The 20,109-nt window shown below is 40.4% G+C and overlaps 1 protein-coding gene across 2 annotated transcripts in view; it reads left to right on the top strand.

Annotated features, from left to right (window-relative positions):
- The window catches only part of gramd4a (GRAM domain containing 4a), a 55,778-nt gene that overhangs the window by 2,213 nt on the left and 33,456 nt on the right, over window positions 1–20,109 (top strand). For both annotated transcript variants that reach the window (XM_034234349.1, XM_034234350.1), the window contains 2 exons: window positions 6,574–6,787; window positions 11,815–11,935. In XM_034234349.1, the coding sequence (XP_034090240.1) occupies window positions 6,574–6,787; window positions 11,815–11,935 (335 nt within the window). The remainder of the gene's footprint in view (window positions 1–6,573; window positions 6,788–11,814; window positions 11,936–20,109) is intronic.

The following is a 20,109-nucleotide window of genomic DNA, read 5'->3' as shown; positions in this document are numbered from 1 at the left end:
GTAATATCCATATCACTAAGGGGGGAGAAGTACTCGGGTCGTGTACTCAAGTAAAAGTACAAAAGTATTAGCATACAAATAAGTATCCAAATTGGTCCATTTCAGAATAATCCTTATTACATGTTTTGATTATAATTATTGAGTCATGAATGTGTTTATCAAAGCTGGTAAAGGTGCAGCTAGTTTTAATAACTTTATATACTGCAGGATAGCTTGTGAATTTACTCCAGGTGTAACTAAAGACTTATTTAAGAGTTGATTGTATTTCACATCATTGATCCAAATCTGTGAAGTTTACCTCTGAATTGTAGTGGAGTAAAAGTACAAAGTAGCATAAAATGAAAACACTCAAGTAAAGTACAAGTATCCCAAAATTGTACTTATATACAGTACTTGGGTAAATGCACTTAGTTACTTCCCACCTGCATATCACTGAGTATTATCTAGCCTGGCTACTGTTTTTTAGAAGTTATTGGTTGAGTGTTTTCATTAATGTTCGTACGTAACACAATGAAGTTGCAGACTTTAAACTGGAACATAAATCTTAATTAAACAGTTTTACCTAGTTTGACATTTTGGTCAAAGTTACATAATCTATTTGTAAGTGCATGTATATATTAAGCTTGGGGTGGTGTGTTCACTGACGGTAGGAAGCTCTGACATCTATGTGACAGTGCTGTTTAGAAGGTGCTGTCAAACCTAAATCAATTACCGATTCATTTCAATGGGGAAGTAGGGACTAACATTTGTTTCCTACCCTGATTTGACCCCGCCTAACATGAGTTCAAATCTGGTGACACTGTCCCCATTGTCCATCTAATTTGAGAGAGGGCAGATTGACATGTTGTTAAGGAAGTATTGATTGTTTATATCTCTCATTATATAACCGCATGGTGAAATACCAGAAGTAGAGGAGGAGGGGTGCTGCATCAATGACAGGTTGAGGGTAACACATTATTATTTTTTAAATCATGTCTATTGTAGCTAAAATGTTCCTTTGCCATTCTGGTCTGACTATGTTCCTGATGCACGAGGCCACTATATTTATATATCCTGTTCAAAACACTCATGCTAGTTGTCTGTGTAAAAAAGTGAATCAGCAGGTGAATCCTTATAACACAGCTTACATTTATTACTTTCTGGGGGAAAAAACTACAATTATTTTGTCTCCATTTGCATATTGTATGACAAAATCAATGCCAAACATATCATGCACCTGACTGAAAACACAAATTAAAAGCTGCACTGACATAAAATAACCTGCACATGAGGTCGGCTTTGAAAAATGCATGCCATGACTGACTTTTATTTTTGTTCAGCCAGCTACACGTTGCCCAGGGGTTTTCATTAGTACTTTAGATAAAAGCAAGTGCATTCTTCTCGTTCCGTCCGTATCTTTGTTGTATCAAGATTTGGTGACTGGAGCTCTACCAAACCCCTGTTTAGCCTCCGACTACAAACAGAGCAGAATGTGTCTAATAGGTGTAATTACATTTGATCATATCTGCAGTCCCCTCTTTTCCTCCCACTCTATCCCCAGGGATGACATCAAATTAAAATGAGGCTTTGTGAAAACATTTACAAAAAGCAATATAAACAATATGGTTTAAGGTGGTTGAATTGTTGCCTGTAGGCTGATTAGAACATATCTATGTTTCCCTTATGAATGTGAGTTAACTTCTGTTTTTGTATTATATCATAACTTAGTACTTTTTTTTAACATATGTAACATTAAGCTGTCTGTGGCTCTTTCCTGCTGATGCAAATGTCCCCTCTGTGGGACTAATAAAGGTATTCTGATTAGAAGCTAGAACTTGGATTATTCTGATTCCTCTTTGTCTTAAAAAAGTTGTGCAGGACTCAGACTGAGTCCTAAAACCCTGAAAAGAGTTAGCATTGTACTAAACAAATGGTGTTAATATGTTGAGTTACTCCTGCTTAACAAAACGTAAAATAGTCATAAAGGTTTGCTTGCCTCCGAACCTTTCTTTTTGGTATCCATGAGTGACTGGCTGTTTTTGCTTTAGTACAAAATCCAATGGAAAACCCCATTGACTATTTGTTGAGGGAGACCTTTGGATGCTAATTTCCTTGTCAGCCTACAGAAGTACGTCATCCATGTACCATTTTATGGCTCGTGAAAAGTGTTGAAATTGAGACTACAGGTGAGCCTTTGGCCGTACTGAGCCTTATTGCAGAAACCAAGCAGCATTGATGATGACGACAGGATAGCCTTACATGGTTTTATGCAGCTCAGCCACCAAAGCAGAAACACTTCTCTGTAGCATTTCCAGCTAACAAGAACTTACTGTCAAACTTTCTCTTGTTGGAAAACAAAACCTGACTGCCCCTAATGTCCCAGAACAGACAGTAAGTGGCCTACTTGTGCGAGTGCTCCAGCCTGTATTGTGCTCAACAGTATGTGGTTGTTTAAGTGATTCCACCCCCCCCCCCCCCCACTCTTTCATGCATGCTTGATAGGCGACAGCTATAAAAGATCTACTCATGTGGCTATACCACACCAGTATCCTCTTATAGATGCAGATAGCCAGGGGGCGGGTCGTGTACCATACACCTGATGGCTATCTAAGTAAGATGAGTGTATTTGTGAACAGCTGAGAAGATTACTGGCCTATCATACAGTGTACAAAACAAATTGATGTCAGATGAAAGTAGCCATGACCTGTTGCTATTGCATAAAAGAATGTGATGCATGTTATAGCACTCATAAATATGCATTTCTGTTTTATGTTTCATATTATCCAAACATACTTGCGATAGTGTAGTGAAACATAAGATTGACAGATTATATGACCTAGAGCTAACATAAATAGTCAAAAAGACTAAAGATTTTAAAGCATATTTGAAAATATCCTGGTTCCAGTTTCTAAAATGTGAATACTCTTGTCTTTTTGTTATGGTAAACTAACTATCTTAGCATTTTGGGCTGTTGGTTGATGAATCTATTTGCCGATTGACCGAAGGATTAATCACTCGCTAAAGCAGTAATTACTAAATGAATTAGTAGAAACGACAGCTATGTAGAGCAGAGGGCATCCTAAAGCCTGATATCCATGAGTGACTGTGATTGGCTGATGGCTCCGAGTGTGACCAAGAGTAACCTCGAGCTACTACGGGTCATTAGCAGAAGATTACTCAGTCGGACCAAAGCATACGCAAGCACTCCCAGAAGCCGTCTATATTCTACAGCTAACCCACACCGGGATTATGAAGATACTCACCCTTAGCTAATGTACTACTCAGTAATAAACACCATCTCTGCGTGTGTGTAGCTATGTTTTTTATTTAGTTTTATGCCTCTCGGTTGTTGTCTTATTATGGTGACAGTGTGTTAGCAATGGTTTATGATAACTGTGGATGGAGGTGTCCTCGTGTTTTGTACATAACCGAGCATATGAGGACGCTTTGTGTATTCCCTAGCGCAACATTCACATAGTGATCAGACCTTGAGATGCACCCCCCCCTTTCTCCTCCTCCTCCTGTCCTCTCTTTTTCATCCTTTCATTTTCATTTTGAAAATGTTGTGTATGGACTGGAAAAAAAAAACTTAAAAAATAAATATAAGAAAGGTAGCCTAGAGAACACTGGAAATGAAATGAAAGGAGGCGAGGGTTGGCATGTAATGGCCTTTTAAATAACAGCTTAGTTCATATGAATTATGACTGTGGTTCATAAATATTACGGCTTTCTTTCGGACTGAATAGAGCGTGATTTGTTTATTGCAGTTATTAATCGAACTCTGAATGAAAATGTCAAAGTGTTCGACGTTTTTCCAATCGGTAAATGTGTTTCCGATGCTTTCATTAGTCGCTATTGTTCCGGGTAGATTTTTCTGCTGGATAACCGCAGGTGGCTTGTTGCTCACTAAGCTGCAGCAGCAAGGCTGGTTCAGGTGCTTGTTGTGAGAACAGATTTCATTATGACAGGTGTCTTGAGAAGGGGAGTGTTTATCGAAGCTGCCACTCACCATGTTTCCACTCAGCCCTCAGGGAGGAAAGGTCAACCCACAAATCACCTCTGCAATTTCCACTTATGTGTCCCCATGTGGGTGGGTTATCAACATGTGGAAATAAAATGTGATCTCTCTTTTTCTCGTCTCAGTCCCTCCTACACAGATAATGTGAAGTTTTGTGTGGATAAAAAAAGTACAAAAGTGACTGACTGTAGGGCTGCATCATTGCGAGAAAATAGACATAATTGAGCTCATATTGTAATTGCAATATTATAGAGAATGACCACTTTTGAAAAATGATTTACATTAACATTAAGAAATATAATATAAATGATGAACTGTGTGCCAAACACAGGTTTTGTATATAGTTTGTAGAATAGTGTGTAGGCCAGGACTTCTCTACAGCACCATATTCAAATATTATCTTTACATATTTTACTTTTTTCAAATATTGCTCACTGCCATTTGGATATTGCACCATATTGCGACTTACGAACTTTTTAAAATCTATAATATAATAATAATAAATATAATATGTACAGCACTTTGGCTCGACCAAAAATCGTTTATAAATGTGCTATATAATAATAATTATAATAATTATAATAATTTTTATATATATATTATATTAATTATATAATAATTATAATAATTTGATTTGATAAATGAAAAATCATTTCATTATGGACCCTCATGGCAAAAACTCAATGTTGAATTTAACTCTTCTTTCTCTGCTTGTAAATGCATCATCTAATAATCCAGGAAGTCATCAGAATAAAGTGTTACAATTATTTAGTAGCCTGATCCCAAGATCATTGGAGATGGAGAGATTAAGCTTGGTTTAGGACTGCTCTAAGATTTTTATGTTAGTGTGTCAAACAAGCCTTTTCTATACAGGCAGATACATAACCAACTGTAGTAAAACGTCACTAGGAAGTTACGCATCGTCCTTCCTGATTGGGGACTGCATTTATATCCTTAAAGAATCGAGGGGGCAAGGGTTGATTTTTAAACGGGCTTTGGGATGTACCCTTAGTGTTCATATGAGATGAGAGTGACTGGTGTGATGCCTCCCTTATGTTTCAATCAATCAGAGAAAAGATCTCAGACAATATAAATGTTTGTAGTTTGACAGCCAGTCAAGCAGATTAAGTAATCTCTGAGGGATTAAACCAAGGAGAGCGACCCTTAATCCTTTCCCAAATGACAAATCATAGCAGTCAAAAATCGACATGTTCACGTTGACTGCGCATTGTGTAGCTTAGCTTCTGAAAAGGCAGACGGATTGTTTTGACAATGTGGTGACATACTGCGGTCGGCCATATTTATGCTACAGCCTCCTTGTATAGGAGTACTACAGGCCCAGGGGAATCTCACTGTTGTTCCATTCAGTCAGCATTTCTTATTAAAGAAAGCTTTTAATGGGGTTGTTGGCTATTAGGCAACACTTTTGGGTGCATTCAGAGTTTAATAGGCCAATACGACATTTGTGATCTAGTGGCAGTGTTTGCTTGCACATGCTGTAACAGTTTGGCACCTGTTCTGGTCTAAAAATGGCCTCCTATATGGATGCTTATCGCAAATGTGTACTGGTTCAATGCTGACTTTAATGAGCATTAAAGAGGTCATCAATCCTATTTGTACATTGTTTCTATCAGTAAGAACTACTCCTAATGCCGTCTGTATGTTGCAAACAATTCAGTAGCTTAACTCCTGTGATACGGGATGACAGAAAACAGCACCCCTGCTATATCTGTCACCATTAGCTCAGCGCTTGATACCAAAACACAAGCTCTAAGCCTTTTGCCACCTCGCACATCCACTGCCACCGCTCCTGCTATGGAAATGAAATCAATACAAGAGGTGATGAGATGTGCTGCTGTCAACTGTTTGCCACAGGAGTGAAAGGATGTGGTCCTCATTTCTCTAACAGGGTTACTGGTTCCTTCTTCCTGTGTAGGCCAAAGGGGAAAGCACAATCACTGACAAGGTTAGCGCTTCAATGGCTTCAGAGGTTATGTCATAATGTTACCTTGAGGAAGGTTTGCAGAGGGGAAAAAAGCTGGATTAAAATGGATGGATTAGGTGGAAGATTGGACTGAGCGCAAAATAAAATACCAATAAGTCTTTAACCTCATCAGAGGTCACTGTTTCATGAAGTCACAGTTTGTTTTGTGGAAGTCACTGTCTAAAGCGAAGAGGTGGAATTAAGTGTTTGAACTGAGCATCGAATAAACCTGATGACAGTTATTTAAGTTTATTTTTACTTTTGGGTTGTTGGATCGGTTGGTCCATCACTGTTTTTCAGACAACATTCTGGTGACATTTTAATGCTCTATGGTAATTTCCATATTATGTCACCTTCATCAAATGTGCATTTCACGATTATGTCCAAAACAACAATTTTGATCAATCGTTGAATCTTTAGACAAAACATGTAATGCACAGTCGATCATGTTCATTTAATTTGGGTAGCCAAACAAATTGTGAAACAGTTTTCAGTTCATCGTGTTCCCTAGGTATTGTGAATGGTAACCACTTCAATCATTTTACCACACAGTCATACTAACGACAGCCCCCTGTGTTTTGTGTCCCCTCAGGGTTGCCGTCCGCCATGTTAAGGTAAAGCCCAGGTGCGCGGTGTTGACCATGCTAAAGCGCCTGGACAAGATCCGCTTCAGAGGCCCCAGGACGAGAGAAGACTTCCCGGATCTGGCCGAGTCGCCGCCCGCCTCCGACAACGAATGTAGCGACGAAGTGCAGCTGAAGCCCAGACCATCTCTGCGAGAGACGGAGGAGATCCTGCGAGACCCTGTGAGTGCTCAACACGCATGTACATGTGTGAACGTGTGTGTGTGTGTGTGTGTGTGTGTGTGTGTGTGTGTGTGTCAGGGTCATTTGCAGTTTCTTGGAAAAGCGTGATTATGATATTTTTTTCATGAATTTCACCCGTAGTTCCCTCTTTCTCTCCTCTTTCGCTTGATATCTTTGACTGTCCCTTTTGAGTCAAGGGTTATTTCTCTTTTGTCTTACACATTTAACCTTAACAGGCAGCGTTTCTTTTCAAATCTACCCATGAATTATTCTGTTTGAAAAGAATGCTCTGCCCTCAGTGTGACTCTAGCATCATTTCCAGAAAAACAACATCAATGGAATATGCAGTTGGAGGATCCTAAGCTAGCTTAATGCATTTTTAGGAAACTTGGTTATTTTATTCAAACCCACTTAGTTGTTACTTGGTAGGGAGGAAGTGATGCAAGGAAGGGTTGTCATTGTAAAGATATATGGAGGAGATGAAAGCAATACAGAGACATGGAGACATGGAATAGAGATGGCAATACACAGCAGACTAGAGCAGAAATGGTGAAAGCAGTGGTGAGATGAACACATTGGATCCAGGGAAGGGAGTGAAAATAAAAGCAGAGGAAAGATTAAAAAGTGATAAAGGAGGCTAGAGGGCCGTGATCGAGCCTCTGAAGATTGGCATCTGAGAAGTCTAGAGGGGAGGAGACGGACAAGATGAACTGGAAATGATGAGAGGACAAACTCACCAGCCTCGACATGAAAATCAGATCATGTTTTCTTGAAATCTCTACTTCCCACGCATGGTACTGTTCATATTTCATGAAATATTTGACTCCGTCTTATCTTCGTGGCTCTGTAAAACAGCCGTAATGTCGCCACCATCATGCACATGGAGTGATGGGAAGATAACCCGAAATGAAAACACAGATTAGACCAGACAATTCTATCATTTCCTGAATGAAGACAATACCGATCTCTGCCTTCTTTCACTTTCTTTCTTTGCAAGTCATCAAATAAACATCTGTTGCTGTTGAGTGTAAGTCAGTGATCTAGCTGGCCATTTTTGCATATTCTACCCATTCTACATGCATGCATAGACTTGTGCCTTCGGTCATGCACAGACAGGTGTGTGTAGTCTGTATGTTTTCACCTGCGTTAAAACCATCCCACTGGAACGGCATCGCCTACATCACGGTGCTGATGACTCACACTTTGTAGCCTCAAAATAGACCAAGCTAGCACCCATCCCTGCTGGGAAACCCACGCCGCACACACACAAACACTATTGAGGCATGCACACAGCATTCTGTTGCATTTCATATAGAAAAGCTGCCTCTCTGTTGGCTGAACTCTCATATGCCTTTCAGAAGTCCCAGACACAATCCGGCAGCACCAGATTAAAATAACCTGCCTCTGAGCGTCACCTTCATTACCTCATACGGTAAAAGGGAGACAGAGTGTGCCCTTGTGCCGCATGCACTGGGACCTTTTGACAAACTAGCCTGTGACGTCCATACTAAATAGGCTGAATGTCACCGGGCAGATGGTGTTTAGTCGTTGCACAGACAACTGCATGCAACCTCACTGGCCTCTGCTGCTCCATCAGGTGGCTGCCTCCCTGCATGTGTGGTACTTAGTATCATCTCCCCCATTATCTATAGTACATGCAGACAGGTAATGTGCAGGTTAGGGCAATGCTCAATAATAACGTAGGAATAAACTCTAACGTTGCTACTAGGATTTTACAATCCCATAGAAATATCATAAACTCAATTACTGTGGTTGTACAATGAATAATGAGCAACATAGATATAAATGTATTCCTAGATTCTTTCTAGTTGAATGGATACATTTTATTATTTTAATTCCCACAAAGCTACAATATCATTTCTTTAAAACGAACATTACGATGCAGCTCAGCCAACCATCAGTGCTGAACCGCCCTTTTAATTTGCAGCTCGGTGCAGAAGTCAGTGTTCTCAGTGGGTCTTTAATGCTCGAGCCTGTCATCGTATCCGCAGAATTTAAGACTAATTCTCTTATCAGTTTCATCGTCAGGGCCAAGCAACAACTCTATAATGGCAAACAAACGAAAATCCTTTCGAAATGGCAGTTCTGGATAGAAATGTCTCAATTTTGTAGCAATCTAAAGTTAAACCGCATGTTGTTTCTAATGGGGTTTGCATGTATCCACCACAGCGTACATAAGAAATAGATCAACCACATACCAGCTTGCAAGACAGAGCTGTGGATTGCAGCTGATGCCGGATGATTGTGATTGTCTTTACCATGAAGACTGCTGTTTTGGTTTTCTATGTATCTACTATTTTTAAAGTGATAATATTTGAATGTTCAAATGTAGCTGGTTTGCCCCGCTGGTTTAGTATCTGCAACATACCTGAGGTCTTCTTGGATAGGGTGGACACAACAAAAAGTCAGACAACTTCAGTGTTTGCAGGAAATCAGTTTTGTTGGCGAGGAAGATGTATGGTTTCTCAGAAAAGTGAAAGTAGAACAGGCAGTTAAGATAAAATGATATATGTCAATAAAACTCCACATCCTTTTCGCCGTCAGAATTGCATTGCACCAGCAGCAGATTTGTCAGTGTCTCTAAAAGCTTCTCTTGTATATTTATCTCAATTCAACTGTTATGTAGCATAAAGACAGGCAATAAACACTAGATTCCATCATATTATTTTACTTGTATTGGTACATATATGTGGTCTGACTTGTATTTTCTGTGACAGCCCGATATCTTTGTTAATTCTTGGTTGACTTAACAACTTCCACCAGCCTGCTAGAGCAACAATTTGGCAAACATGGAGAAGGGATCCTGTGGTTTTGTGTTTTTACGAGGAAAACAAAGTGTTGAAATCACACCTTCTCTACTGCCCTTCCCGCTGTGAGACACATCGAGCCTCATGAGAAAGTTTCAGGCTCAGCAAGCACACGCCTTTTCCCAACAAAGGAGAAAGTATGTGAGATCCCTCGAGCTCATCTTTCTCTAGGATAAACCAGACATTTCTGTGTCAGGTCTGCACTGAGGCAACCCCACAAGCATTGTGCTTCTAGAGGCCGAGGACAGAGAAGAAGAAGAATGGATTGAGGATAAAAAAAGATGACTAAGGAATAGGATAGGGATATCAGTCAGTGGAAGTCTATAAACAAGAGGAACAAATGGTGACCAGACTCGGACAGTTCAATCAGTCCTGCCATCATTTTAAAAGTGATGTTTCTGTCGCTGCAGTCACAGCCGTTGCTAAACAGGAAAACAATGTATTTGAAGAAGTAATGCTGTCATTTTGAAATCAATAAAATTATGTTAAAAACGATTAATTTGTGTGAAACGTTGATTATTTACTAAGTAGACATGTAGTAAGCGAGATAATGTGGAGCTAGCCAGTCATTTTTTGCGAATACTACCACGACAGGGTGACCAGGACCCCCGACACATGACTGCCTTGCTGTAGGTTATCCCTTACATACAGTATGTACTTTACTCGCATATCTTTTCCTTTGCTTGTTTCTTTAGTCGTGGGCGATATACTGACTTTGTTCTAGTAGAAATGACAGAAAGATAACCAGAGGTGTTGATTGAGACTTATTTGCAATTTAGATGTCCTAATGCAATGTAGAAAATTAGTATTCTACACCAGACCGAAGGGATAAGTCTTGCATTTATAATCAGTTTTGCTCAGTGACCTTACATCCACCTTGAGCAGAACTAACAGCTACATAATCAAAAGCGTGGGAGTGGAGTGAAGCAAAGTTAAATAGCATAAATTACAAGTTTTGATGCTTTCAATCGTAGAATACAAAGTCATGGTAAAGATACTGGAGGACACAGTGAGATTGGAGGAGGCAGAGGGGAATACGATAATTAATCAGCCGATTATCGCCCTCGGTGACGTCAGTGCTTGACCTACTTTTGATTACAGGAGGTATTGACTGAGATTTGACTACCTCATTAAATAACATGAACTTGAACGTCCTGTCCTTATTGAGTTGCATTCTGGCAACCAACCACAGAGCTGTGGCTGATCATCGTAATGCAGCAAAACTTCTTTACACTCCCGCCGCCTGCTCTCGACATTTCATTCACACACCCTCTTTCCGTCTCTATCCTTCACTCAGCATCCTTTTTCCTCTCCGTGACACACTCCCAAAAGAGGCATTTATTTGTCTTCTTTGAAGTGCATCTTTATTCAGGGACACTCTCTCCATCCTTGTCTCCATGTCGCCCCACCTGCTTATCTTGTTGAGCGTTTTGGCTCGCCCCCAAAGCACATTCTTCAGGTCAATGTCAGTTTTGTGCTATCGCTCTTTCTCCCTCCCTGGCACTCCCGCGCTGCCTCTTTGCGGAGAGCACATCCGCCAAAGACATTGCGGTGGTGTGTCTACGCAGGGACACACAAACCCATGCTGTCGGGGAGAAGCTGCTGCAGCCTGTGTGTGTGTGTGTTAGTCTTTTAAAGGACCCTTGCTGTAGGCGAGCAGCAAATTCTCAACCTGCAGTGCTCATCATCCGCTAGCAGTTAGCCGTCTCTCCCCTCCTCTCGCTCTTTCCTCTCCTCTCCCTCCTCACACTCTGTCCCACATTCCTCTCCTCTCTGACAAAGTCGTTACCTCTCCCTCATTCACTCGATACACCTACACACATGTTGTGTTGCTAGTTGTGTGTGTTAGGGGTTTAAAGCCCTGAGTCATAAGGGTGTGTGAGTCATCAGTGTTGCCGTAGTCGGAGGAAGGGATTCTCCTCTATTTTTCGCCTCCTAGCTCGCTACAGCTGGACTCAGACCGGGATAGGACGCGTCAGTGTGAGTCATGGTGCCATGCTATTCCATATGTGTGTGTGTGTGTGTGTGTGTGTTAGATCATATGGGATTCCCCTGCTTGTGTTCTGTTGTTATGAAGTCATTCTAAAACCAAATATTTTTTTGTTTTTCTTGTTTGTGGATGCAAATGTTTGTGTGCGTGTGTGCTCCGTCCCCTGTATGTACACTTGTGTGTGTGTGTGTGTGTATGTGTGTACACAGGCTGGTTCGGGGTCTCCCACCATGGCTGCGGCCATCCAGGACTTCCAGAGGTCGGAGTCAGACCGACTCAACGAAGTCAAAGGTCACCTGGAAATTGCCTTACTCGAGAAACATTTCCTACGTAAGTACACGTGCACGCACTCGAAGTGAACAGTCTAAGAGTATTGCGTTGGGTACGTGTTATGCCAATAACAATTAAATGTGTTGCTCTGTTTCTATTGGTAGTGTTTACTGGTTTTAGTTTCCCGCAGAATGCTTTGTCATCTATTTTCAGTTAGAGATTCCCCTCATTACCCAGAATCCACCTTGCCAGTTACCAGAGAAAAGTCCCGTACTTGTGTCGTTAAGACTGTGGTTGTACAGTTTGTGAGGTGAGGTTGTCTGCAGCAAAAGTCTAGAGATAGTGACTTTGTGATGTGGAGATACAGCTTGTTTCTATGATCTCTTATCTATAGCGCCTTTCTAAATGCATACCGAATGGTGACTGCAGCAGGAAGCCTCTGTTTGATAAGAGGCTCTTGTTAAAGTCGGCTGTTGCTGAAATGAAAAATCTCTCCTCATCACCCCACGCTGGCTTACTGATGTCTCAGCTATTTATTGTAACAATAAACATGCTCTTAGTTGTGTTTCTTTTGAGAGGGATCAACTTACAGCTTCTAATGAGATCTAGCTCTTGTCTCTAGGGAAGTTCAAAGCACTTTTATGGTAGGTTGATTTGGATAATGGCGAATGAGTGTAATGTTTCTCTTACAGTTGTTATTGTGTGCATCAGCTTTTAAGCTACGAGCATCTTGTGTCTGCTTTGTGGTTTCACAGTCTCGCATAGTTTCGGCTTCTGTCCGCAACTGGGCTGTAGCAGACCAACATAACACACCATTGTTATGCTTTTTACTAAAGGAAATGTGTTGCTCTAGTCTAGGCAAATGTAAAGCTATAATAATACCCAAATGTATCCGTTAGCATTATTTAATTCCACTGCTATTTTCTATTTAAATTATACTGCATTTCATACAGGAGTTTCATCCCGTCTTATATTACACATTTGGGAAAGCTCAATGAAGTGTCTCTGTTATGGCAAAGCCTCTCTCAAATGATGTTGAAATATAAATCGGCACATGAAGTGAAATGGAATTAAAGGGGCTCATTCAGAACAATCCTATATTAATCTGACGATAGGGATATTTACAGGGGACAGTGCAGATAAACGGCAAAATGAAATATGTAGATTAACATAAAATAAAGAGACAAGCACATTAAAAAACAAATAAGTACACAACCAAGGTAGCAAAATAAGTAGCAGCATTATCTCAGTAAGTAAACAAATAAAGTTGTCTATGTAGCAGACAGTAACAACATCTCTTAGTAGTTAAAAAAGTATATTACTGTTGGGGAAATGTTTTCCAAGACCCAGTGTATCAGTTCAAACTGTCCTGACTGAGCACACACACCTGTAACCTTGGCTGCTGTGCTCTCAGTGTTTTGTCTCCCTGTTCCTGCCTGCTGGCGCCTGTTATGATTCTATCTTGTTATGCACAGTGTTGATGATTCTCTCTGAACTAGCTAAATACATGGGTCTGGGGTAGAGTTCTTCAGAATTGACGTGGCAACTCTACCGTGAAGTCAGAACCTCTGACTCTTTGACTTGTTTTGTGAATTCTCCGGCCGAAGCTCCAAATAAACCGTCAGTGTTTGCCATCAAAGCTCCAGCTCTCCTCGTGTCTCTCTGAGTCCTGACTCCTTCAGAAGTTTCCCCCACAATTACCAAATTCAGAAAATATCTTTTGACTGAGGGATTGATTCCACCTCAGCAGTTAGCAGCTAACAGTGCTAACACTAATAGCATTGCGACAGAGCTAACTATGGTAACCTAAGGGGGAACTGGAGTGTGGGCGTTATGCATCCACAACGAGGGTCATCATGTTGACAATCATTTCGTTGACCTCTTGCTCTGCTCAGAATACCATTATTCCACTATATTGTTACATGGAAAATAGTTATTTTCTGCTATAGTAATGTTCTGAATGTTTTGTAGATAACTTTTTGACTTTACCGATATTTCGAATGTACAGTAACAAAACAACAGTTATATCCTGTTTTGCTTACGCTATGCAACTCAGCCATTCATGAAGCAAGCAGTGCATCCTAAATGACCCTAGAGAAACGTTGTTTATTCATTTAATGTCCTTGATTGCTCAACAGGTTAGCAGAGACCAAAAGCTAAAAGAAGAGTGATTATTGAAATGTAATAAGGGGCTGTCACTGTCTATATGGACTGGATTTTGGGTTAGGGAAAAATGACTTCCTCTCATGGTGTAGCTGCATCCAATAGTGAGACTTTGACCAACCTAAAATGATCTCATCAAGGGTAGTTTTATGGAGACCTAGGAAAAGTAACTTTGCTGTTATGGATGCAATGTTTGTATTGTATACTAAAGTCCCACAAAATAGAAGTCTAGGGGAGTCCACCAACTCCTACGCATCTACCAGCGTATCCAACCTGGTATCCCATGAGGGGTACTAGTTGTCCTGTAGCAGCACGTTGACAGTCCCGTGGTGTATGGACTGTGAATTCCCCTCCTCCCCCCTCCCTCTCGACTATGTGAGAGAGACAGGAAGAGAAAGTGAAAAGCATAATACCTCAGGCTACGTCCTCTCATAACGGGCTGAATTCATTGTAAAACTGTCAGGATGCTGGCTAAATGAGTTCATCCTTCATGGACTTTTTTTTTTTTTTTACTGTTTGCCCTTTCATTGCTCCTCATATCTTTCTTAAAATAAATCCTCTAAAGCTCTCTCTACCTTTCCCCCCCAGATTCTGCCCCACCATTGCTTGTTTTTTTTATTTTCTCATCTATACCCTTCTCTTCTTTCACATGCTTTTGCTTTCTCTCTGAGACTTTTTTGGAACTCTGGTAACCCCCCATGCTGGCACATAGACAGTCCACCTGCTGAAACAGCTGTTTCGGTCGTACAAATGTTCTTACTCTACCTAAGATGGCAGCCGCTTGGCCTTCTGCACAGGGACTCTGAAGGGGAGGATCGTTCATACACTGCTTTTTTGTTGTTGATTGGAAAAGGGTAGTGGTACCTCTGGGGAATGTTGTTGTTTTTCCCCCCTTCCAACCTTACCACAGGAGCTCTGTGTATTTATTCCCTCTGTTGTACCCGTCTTCCTCTCTCACTCTCCGGTTATCTATTTCTCTCATGCCTCTTGTCCGGCCGGTGTAATCGTACTGCTGGGAACACTGAAGCGTTACAATGCATTTGCACCTAATGGAGTCTCTGCCCTGCACTGTTTCTACTATTTTCCTTTGCAATCTATTTAAACGTGCACTATTGTGTGTGCTGTAGAAAGAACTACATGTGTATTCATCATATTTTCAGTTACTTGTTGCCGGGAACCGATGAATAAAGACTAGCTTATACAGTTTGTCGTTAGCTCGAGGTAATGGGATTAGCAGGGTGAAACAAAAGAGTCCTTGTAGCAAGATATATGGGTTTACGTGTTGTATAACGCTTTTCTAGAGCATACAAGAGGTAATAAAAAACAACAACACATTACACTGAGAATACCAGTGCATTAGGGCTGTGCGATTATGGCAAAAATCATAATCACGATTATTTGGTCAATAATTGATATCACGATTATTTTGACGATTATTCATTGACCATTTATTGAACTTTAAAACAAATAATATTTTACCAATAAACAAGATCAACAAATATGTTGAAGCGCTCTTCCAAAACCATACTAAACATATATTAATATGATAAATAAAAATAAATTAGACCAAAATAAATGAAATCAAACATGTTGCAGTGCACTGTCACAACCTACTGAAAACTCCTTAACATATAGCCAACATTTTGGTAAAACATATTCAACATATTCCACTCAGTTAAACGTTGAAGGCTGGCCAACCGTCATGGTCCAGAAGTAACAGGAAATAAATGTTGAACTACAATTTAAGACCAAATAAAAATGTTTAGGCCACCATGGCAAATGCTGGTAGGGCTGCTCATGTCATCTCTTAAAGATTTTTTGCAAGAAACACCAGCCTGTTGACATGGTCTGGTTTCAGAGATGAGCGCAGGCAGGTGACAATATTGCCACCTGTACTGAAGACCCTCTCTGAAGAGGAACTTGTGGCAGTGCTGCCACATATGACACAGGAAAAAAAGAAAAGACTCTGAAGAACCCTTCCTTTGCCATTATATAAAAATAGTGTTGCTACAAAAGTATAAATTAGGCTTACTAATAAGACAACTCAGATCTGAAGCTACATAGTAATCTGCTGCAGCAACAGTGCAATAAAAAAGACAACATTAATAGAATCAAACCCATTTTTTGTTGCATTTTATTAGAGTATAAAAATAAATGCCTTTAAAATAGGATGCAAGCAACACTAGTTTCTGAACTGATAGACTATAATCAATTTAAACAGAACAGATCTTAATGTTTGCATTCTTATACCATTTTGTACAATAATTATCATGAATAAATTCAAACAAACTAAAACTTACAGCAGATTAATAACGGTATCTAAATTGAGTTTTTATTATGTCAAAAACCTGTTGAAATGCTGCGGTTATTTTTACTGTCCCACAAAAGCGCGTCGCAGCCTCCAGGAAAGCTTCTTTCATAACTTCGCAGTCTTTGAAAGACTTCATGTGTTTCGCAAGAACGTGCCTGACACGATAAGATGCTATGGTAGCAGCCTTGCTCTTGTTGTTGGGCCTGGTGAAAATGGACTGCTGTGCATTTAGCTGTCCTTTCAGGCCCCTCCCCTTTTGGAGCGTAGGGCAGAATTAGGAGGGAATTCCGTCTCGTAGCGTTTGTGCACTGTTTTGAAATGCCGCTCCTAAATTACCCTTCTTCGATAAAGCCACGCTCGCATTGCAGATGAGACAGATGGACTTTGAATTGGAATAGATACAAAAATAATGATCCTCCCACTCGGAGTGACAATTATATATTTTGGGCTTTTTTGCTTCTGCCATAATTGCGGTCTTGTGTGTGTGCGGACTGTCACTCCTGTTGACCATCCATGCTGTTGACACGGACAACGTCAGCGAACTAGTGCACTGCTCACCAGCCACGCCCGGACACATGGGGTGAGGCCGGCCAATCACAAAGTTTTGATGCGTTCAAGTGCATTATTCTGGCACGGGAACATTATGTTACAGGACATTAACGATAAAACAGAATATTGTTGTTCTATTTTTAGACACATCTCGCGATCGACTGGGAATCTCCCCGCGACCCTTCTTTTTAACTAGTTGCTGCTCTTGTTCTGAGATCTTCGCTTGCGCTGAACACTCACAACATATGTCACTCCCACGTGGCCGAGTGGGCTTTTAGGGAGGGGCGAAAGCGCACCCAGCAAAATAATCGTATTTTGTCAATTATGCTGTTTTCCTAATCGTCGCAAGCCATAATCGTAATCGCGATTAAAATACGATTAATTGCACAGCCCTAGTTTGCATATTGACTTCAGATTTAGAAATGCAATGACTTAGAGTTATAATTCTAGGGGCAGCAAATAATCCTTGCTACTCTGTCAGCTATACAACACAGGAACAACTGCTGTGTCTGTTTCTGTTAACAACACGGCTGAACTCACATTGTTTTATTAATCAGTCAATAATTGGCTTTTTCCACCATGCCATGACCAAGTGCGATCTGATTTCATGCTGTACACACGCTACAAGTATTTTTCCACACAACATCACACTCAGCGCAGTAGGTGTGCCGCCTGTAGCTCTGCCGCCTGTAGCTCTGCATCTGACAGCTAACAATGGCTTGCCCTTGTTCCATTAAACGAAAAAAAAACTGGAAGTGACCAGTGATCTCTGTAGACGTGTTTTCGATGAATGATCACGACTCCTGTTACACTAACCACTATGGCAAAAACAGTGCGTTTCCTTTGTTTGCTTCACAATAAAAGATACCCCCATGTTTTGTAAAGCATTCGATGTGAGGCTGCAGCAGTAAGAAATGCTGAGCAGAGAGTGCTTTTATTTGAGATGCAGAGTTGAAAGGGGGAGATGGACGAGATGACATTGCCTGAAAGGTTTGGCGTGCTCAGGAGTCGAACCTGCTTATTTTGCAGCGGACACAAAATAATTTTACTAAAACTAACTCAAAACATAAGAACATGAAATGGCTATACAGTATTTGTGTGTTTTTTTTTTTTTTCAGTGTAGATTTAATATTTTCATATGTTTTGGAACGTTGGTTACAAAACAAGCTAGAGAATATAAAGACCTCCGGTTGGAATTATTTATTTACTGCTCAATCTCTCACAGTCTCTATGGAAGACAATGCCATGATTGAAAAGCCAAACTTGCTTTCAAGTTTCAGTCTAGATGTGACCATCAGCTTAGCAGCTAAAATATGAATTGAGTTCAACTTTTTTAACTCTTATAGTCTAACAAGGGTTTACTTCATTTAAAGCAACATTTTGATTCCTCTGTATTGTTTTGGAAAAAGGTGCAAAGTAAATAAGACTCACACCAAACCTTGAAGTGTGTGTTGGTTTGTGCTTTTTCATCAAATGGTTATTTTGTCTGCTTTGATCTCAGAGTGATCTGCGCGTAGACGTATTTTCTCTTTCTCTCTCGCCCCTTTCCTCTTCGCTGCTTTAAATAAAGCCGGGGCCCACGCTGTATGCTAAAACAAACACACTGCTTACATATATTGTCTCCTGCCTTCACAGGAGGCACGAGTTTCCATTCCCGATGGTGTGTGTGTGTGTGTGTGTGTGTGTGTGTGTGTGTGTGTGTGTGTGTGTGTGTGTGTACTTGGATACAATGACCCATGCCATTTCCCTTGGCAGTTCTTGTGATTGACCAGCGCTATTCTTAGCACACTAAATTGGTTAATTTGTAACTATGTTTCCGGACGGGATCACATCGACACAGCCACACATGCTGTATTAGGGCTTTCTCTACCTTCATGGTCCTCCTATATTCCACTCCTCTCACTCTCCCTCTGTTTGTATGTATGTACGCTCCCACGCTCCACAACAGACTAATCAGATTAGTTTAAAGGGCCAGCATTAGCTCTCAATAATTTTATAAATGTATATAATTCACCTCATTCTACCTTGACCAATCAAAGTCTCTTAAGTCTGTTTTGTGTGGGTAAGCTTCAGTAAAAAAAGTGGTTCACTCAAAAAGACTTCCTACACCCTTATTGATTCCTAGCTATGGAGATATTTTTGGTTTGACTTGCCAATGTTCTGTGATCTCTCCACTGAGACCTGAATTCAATACAACTATCAGATTTTTTTTCTTTTTGTGGTGCTAAGCATTAAAGTGTGACATTTGGAAATGCGCCACCACAGTGTGTGTTTTTCCAGAGGCATTGTTGTGGTTACATGTGCAGGATTATCCACAGACTTGGAAAGAGCTGCGGCTCCTGATTAACTTTCTTTAATATGGCTTCTGGATTAACAGCAGTAATTAAGTAGTAGTAACAATCATTCTGTGCTGCCTTTTTTAACCTGTATGCACTAAAGGTGTGCATTATAATTGTTCAGAGTCACGTAAATGTTTCGCAAGCTAAAATACATGCTAATACCACCACGTTTTTATATTCAATCTATGGTTTTTACATAACATTAAATCGTTTTAAGCCTAACCTAGCGTTAGATTCAGTCTTTCTGTGTTATAGGGCCCTTAATGGCTGTCATGTTATGGTAATAGTCTTGCTTGTATATGATAATTACATGTCGGCTATGGTGGGGCAAGATGACAATATAAATGAGTCAGTTGTCAAAGGATTTTCTCTTGCTAGCTAACCTTTTACTATCTCTAAGTACTGTATTAGCCACTACTTGCAATGTAGCACATCCGTAGGCAAGTACTGTATGGCCAAACAGGATTCAAATTGTTACATCAATTAATGGATTATAAAAACATACACTCTTGTCAGATTATGTGCAGTGTAAGACATGACTAGTAGTTATTTGATTTAATAGAAGGAAAAAGTGTTCAGCCTTGATTTAAGGAAGTAAGACATTTCGAGAGTAGCAGAGCCAGTTTCACACATTTCAAAATGGCCAGTTCATTTTCTTTTCAGGCAAACACTGATGTTGAAGATTTATAACAGCAGCCAGAGAAGACACAACACACAGGAGATGTAAATTATTCAGGTGTTTTTCCATAATACTCCCTCCTGGTCTGTGTGTATGACCAATGTGGGAATATATGTTTCTGTGGGAATTGTTGTTTTTCCCTCAAATACTGCATACCAAGATTAACGATAAGCACTCTGAGGACACAGTTTCC

Source organism: Gymnodraco acuticeps, unplaced genomic scaffold (genome assembly GCF_902827175.1).
Source record: "Gymnodraco acuticeps unplaced genomic scaffold, fGymAcu1.1, whole genome shotgun sequence".
NCBI lineage: Eukaryota > Metazoa > Chordata > Actinopteri > Perciformes > Bathydraconidae > Gymnodraco > Gymnodraco acuticeps.
Note: the sequence above shows the minus strand (reverse complement) of the source record. Positions and strands in the feature narration are given on the sequence as shown.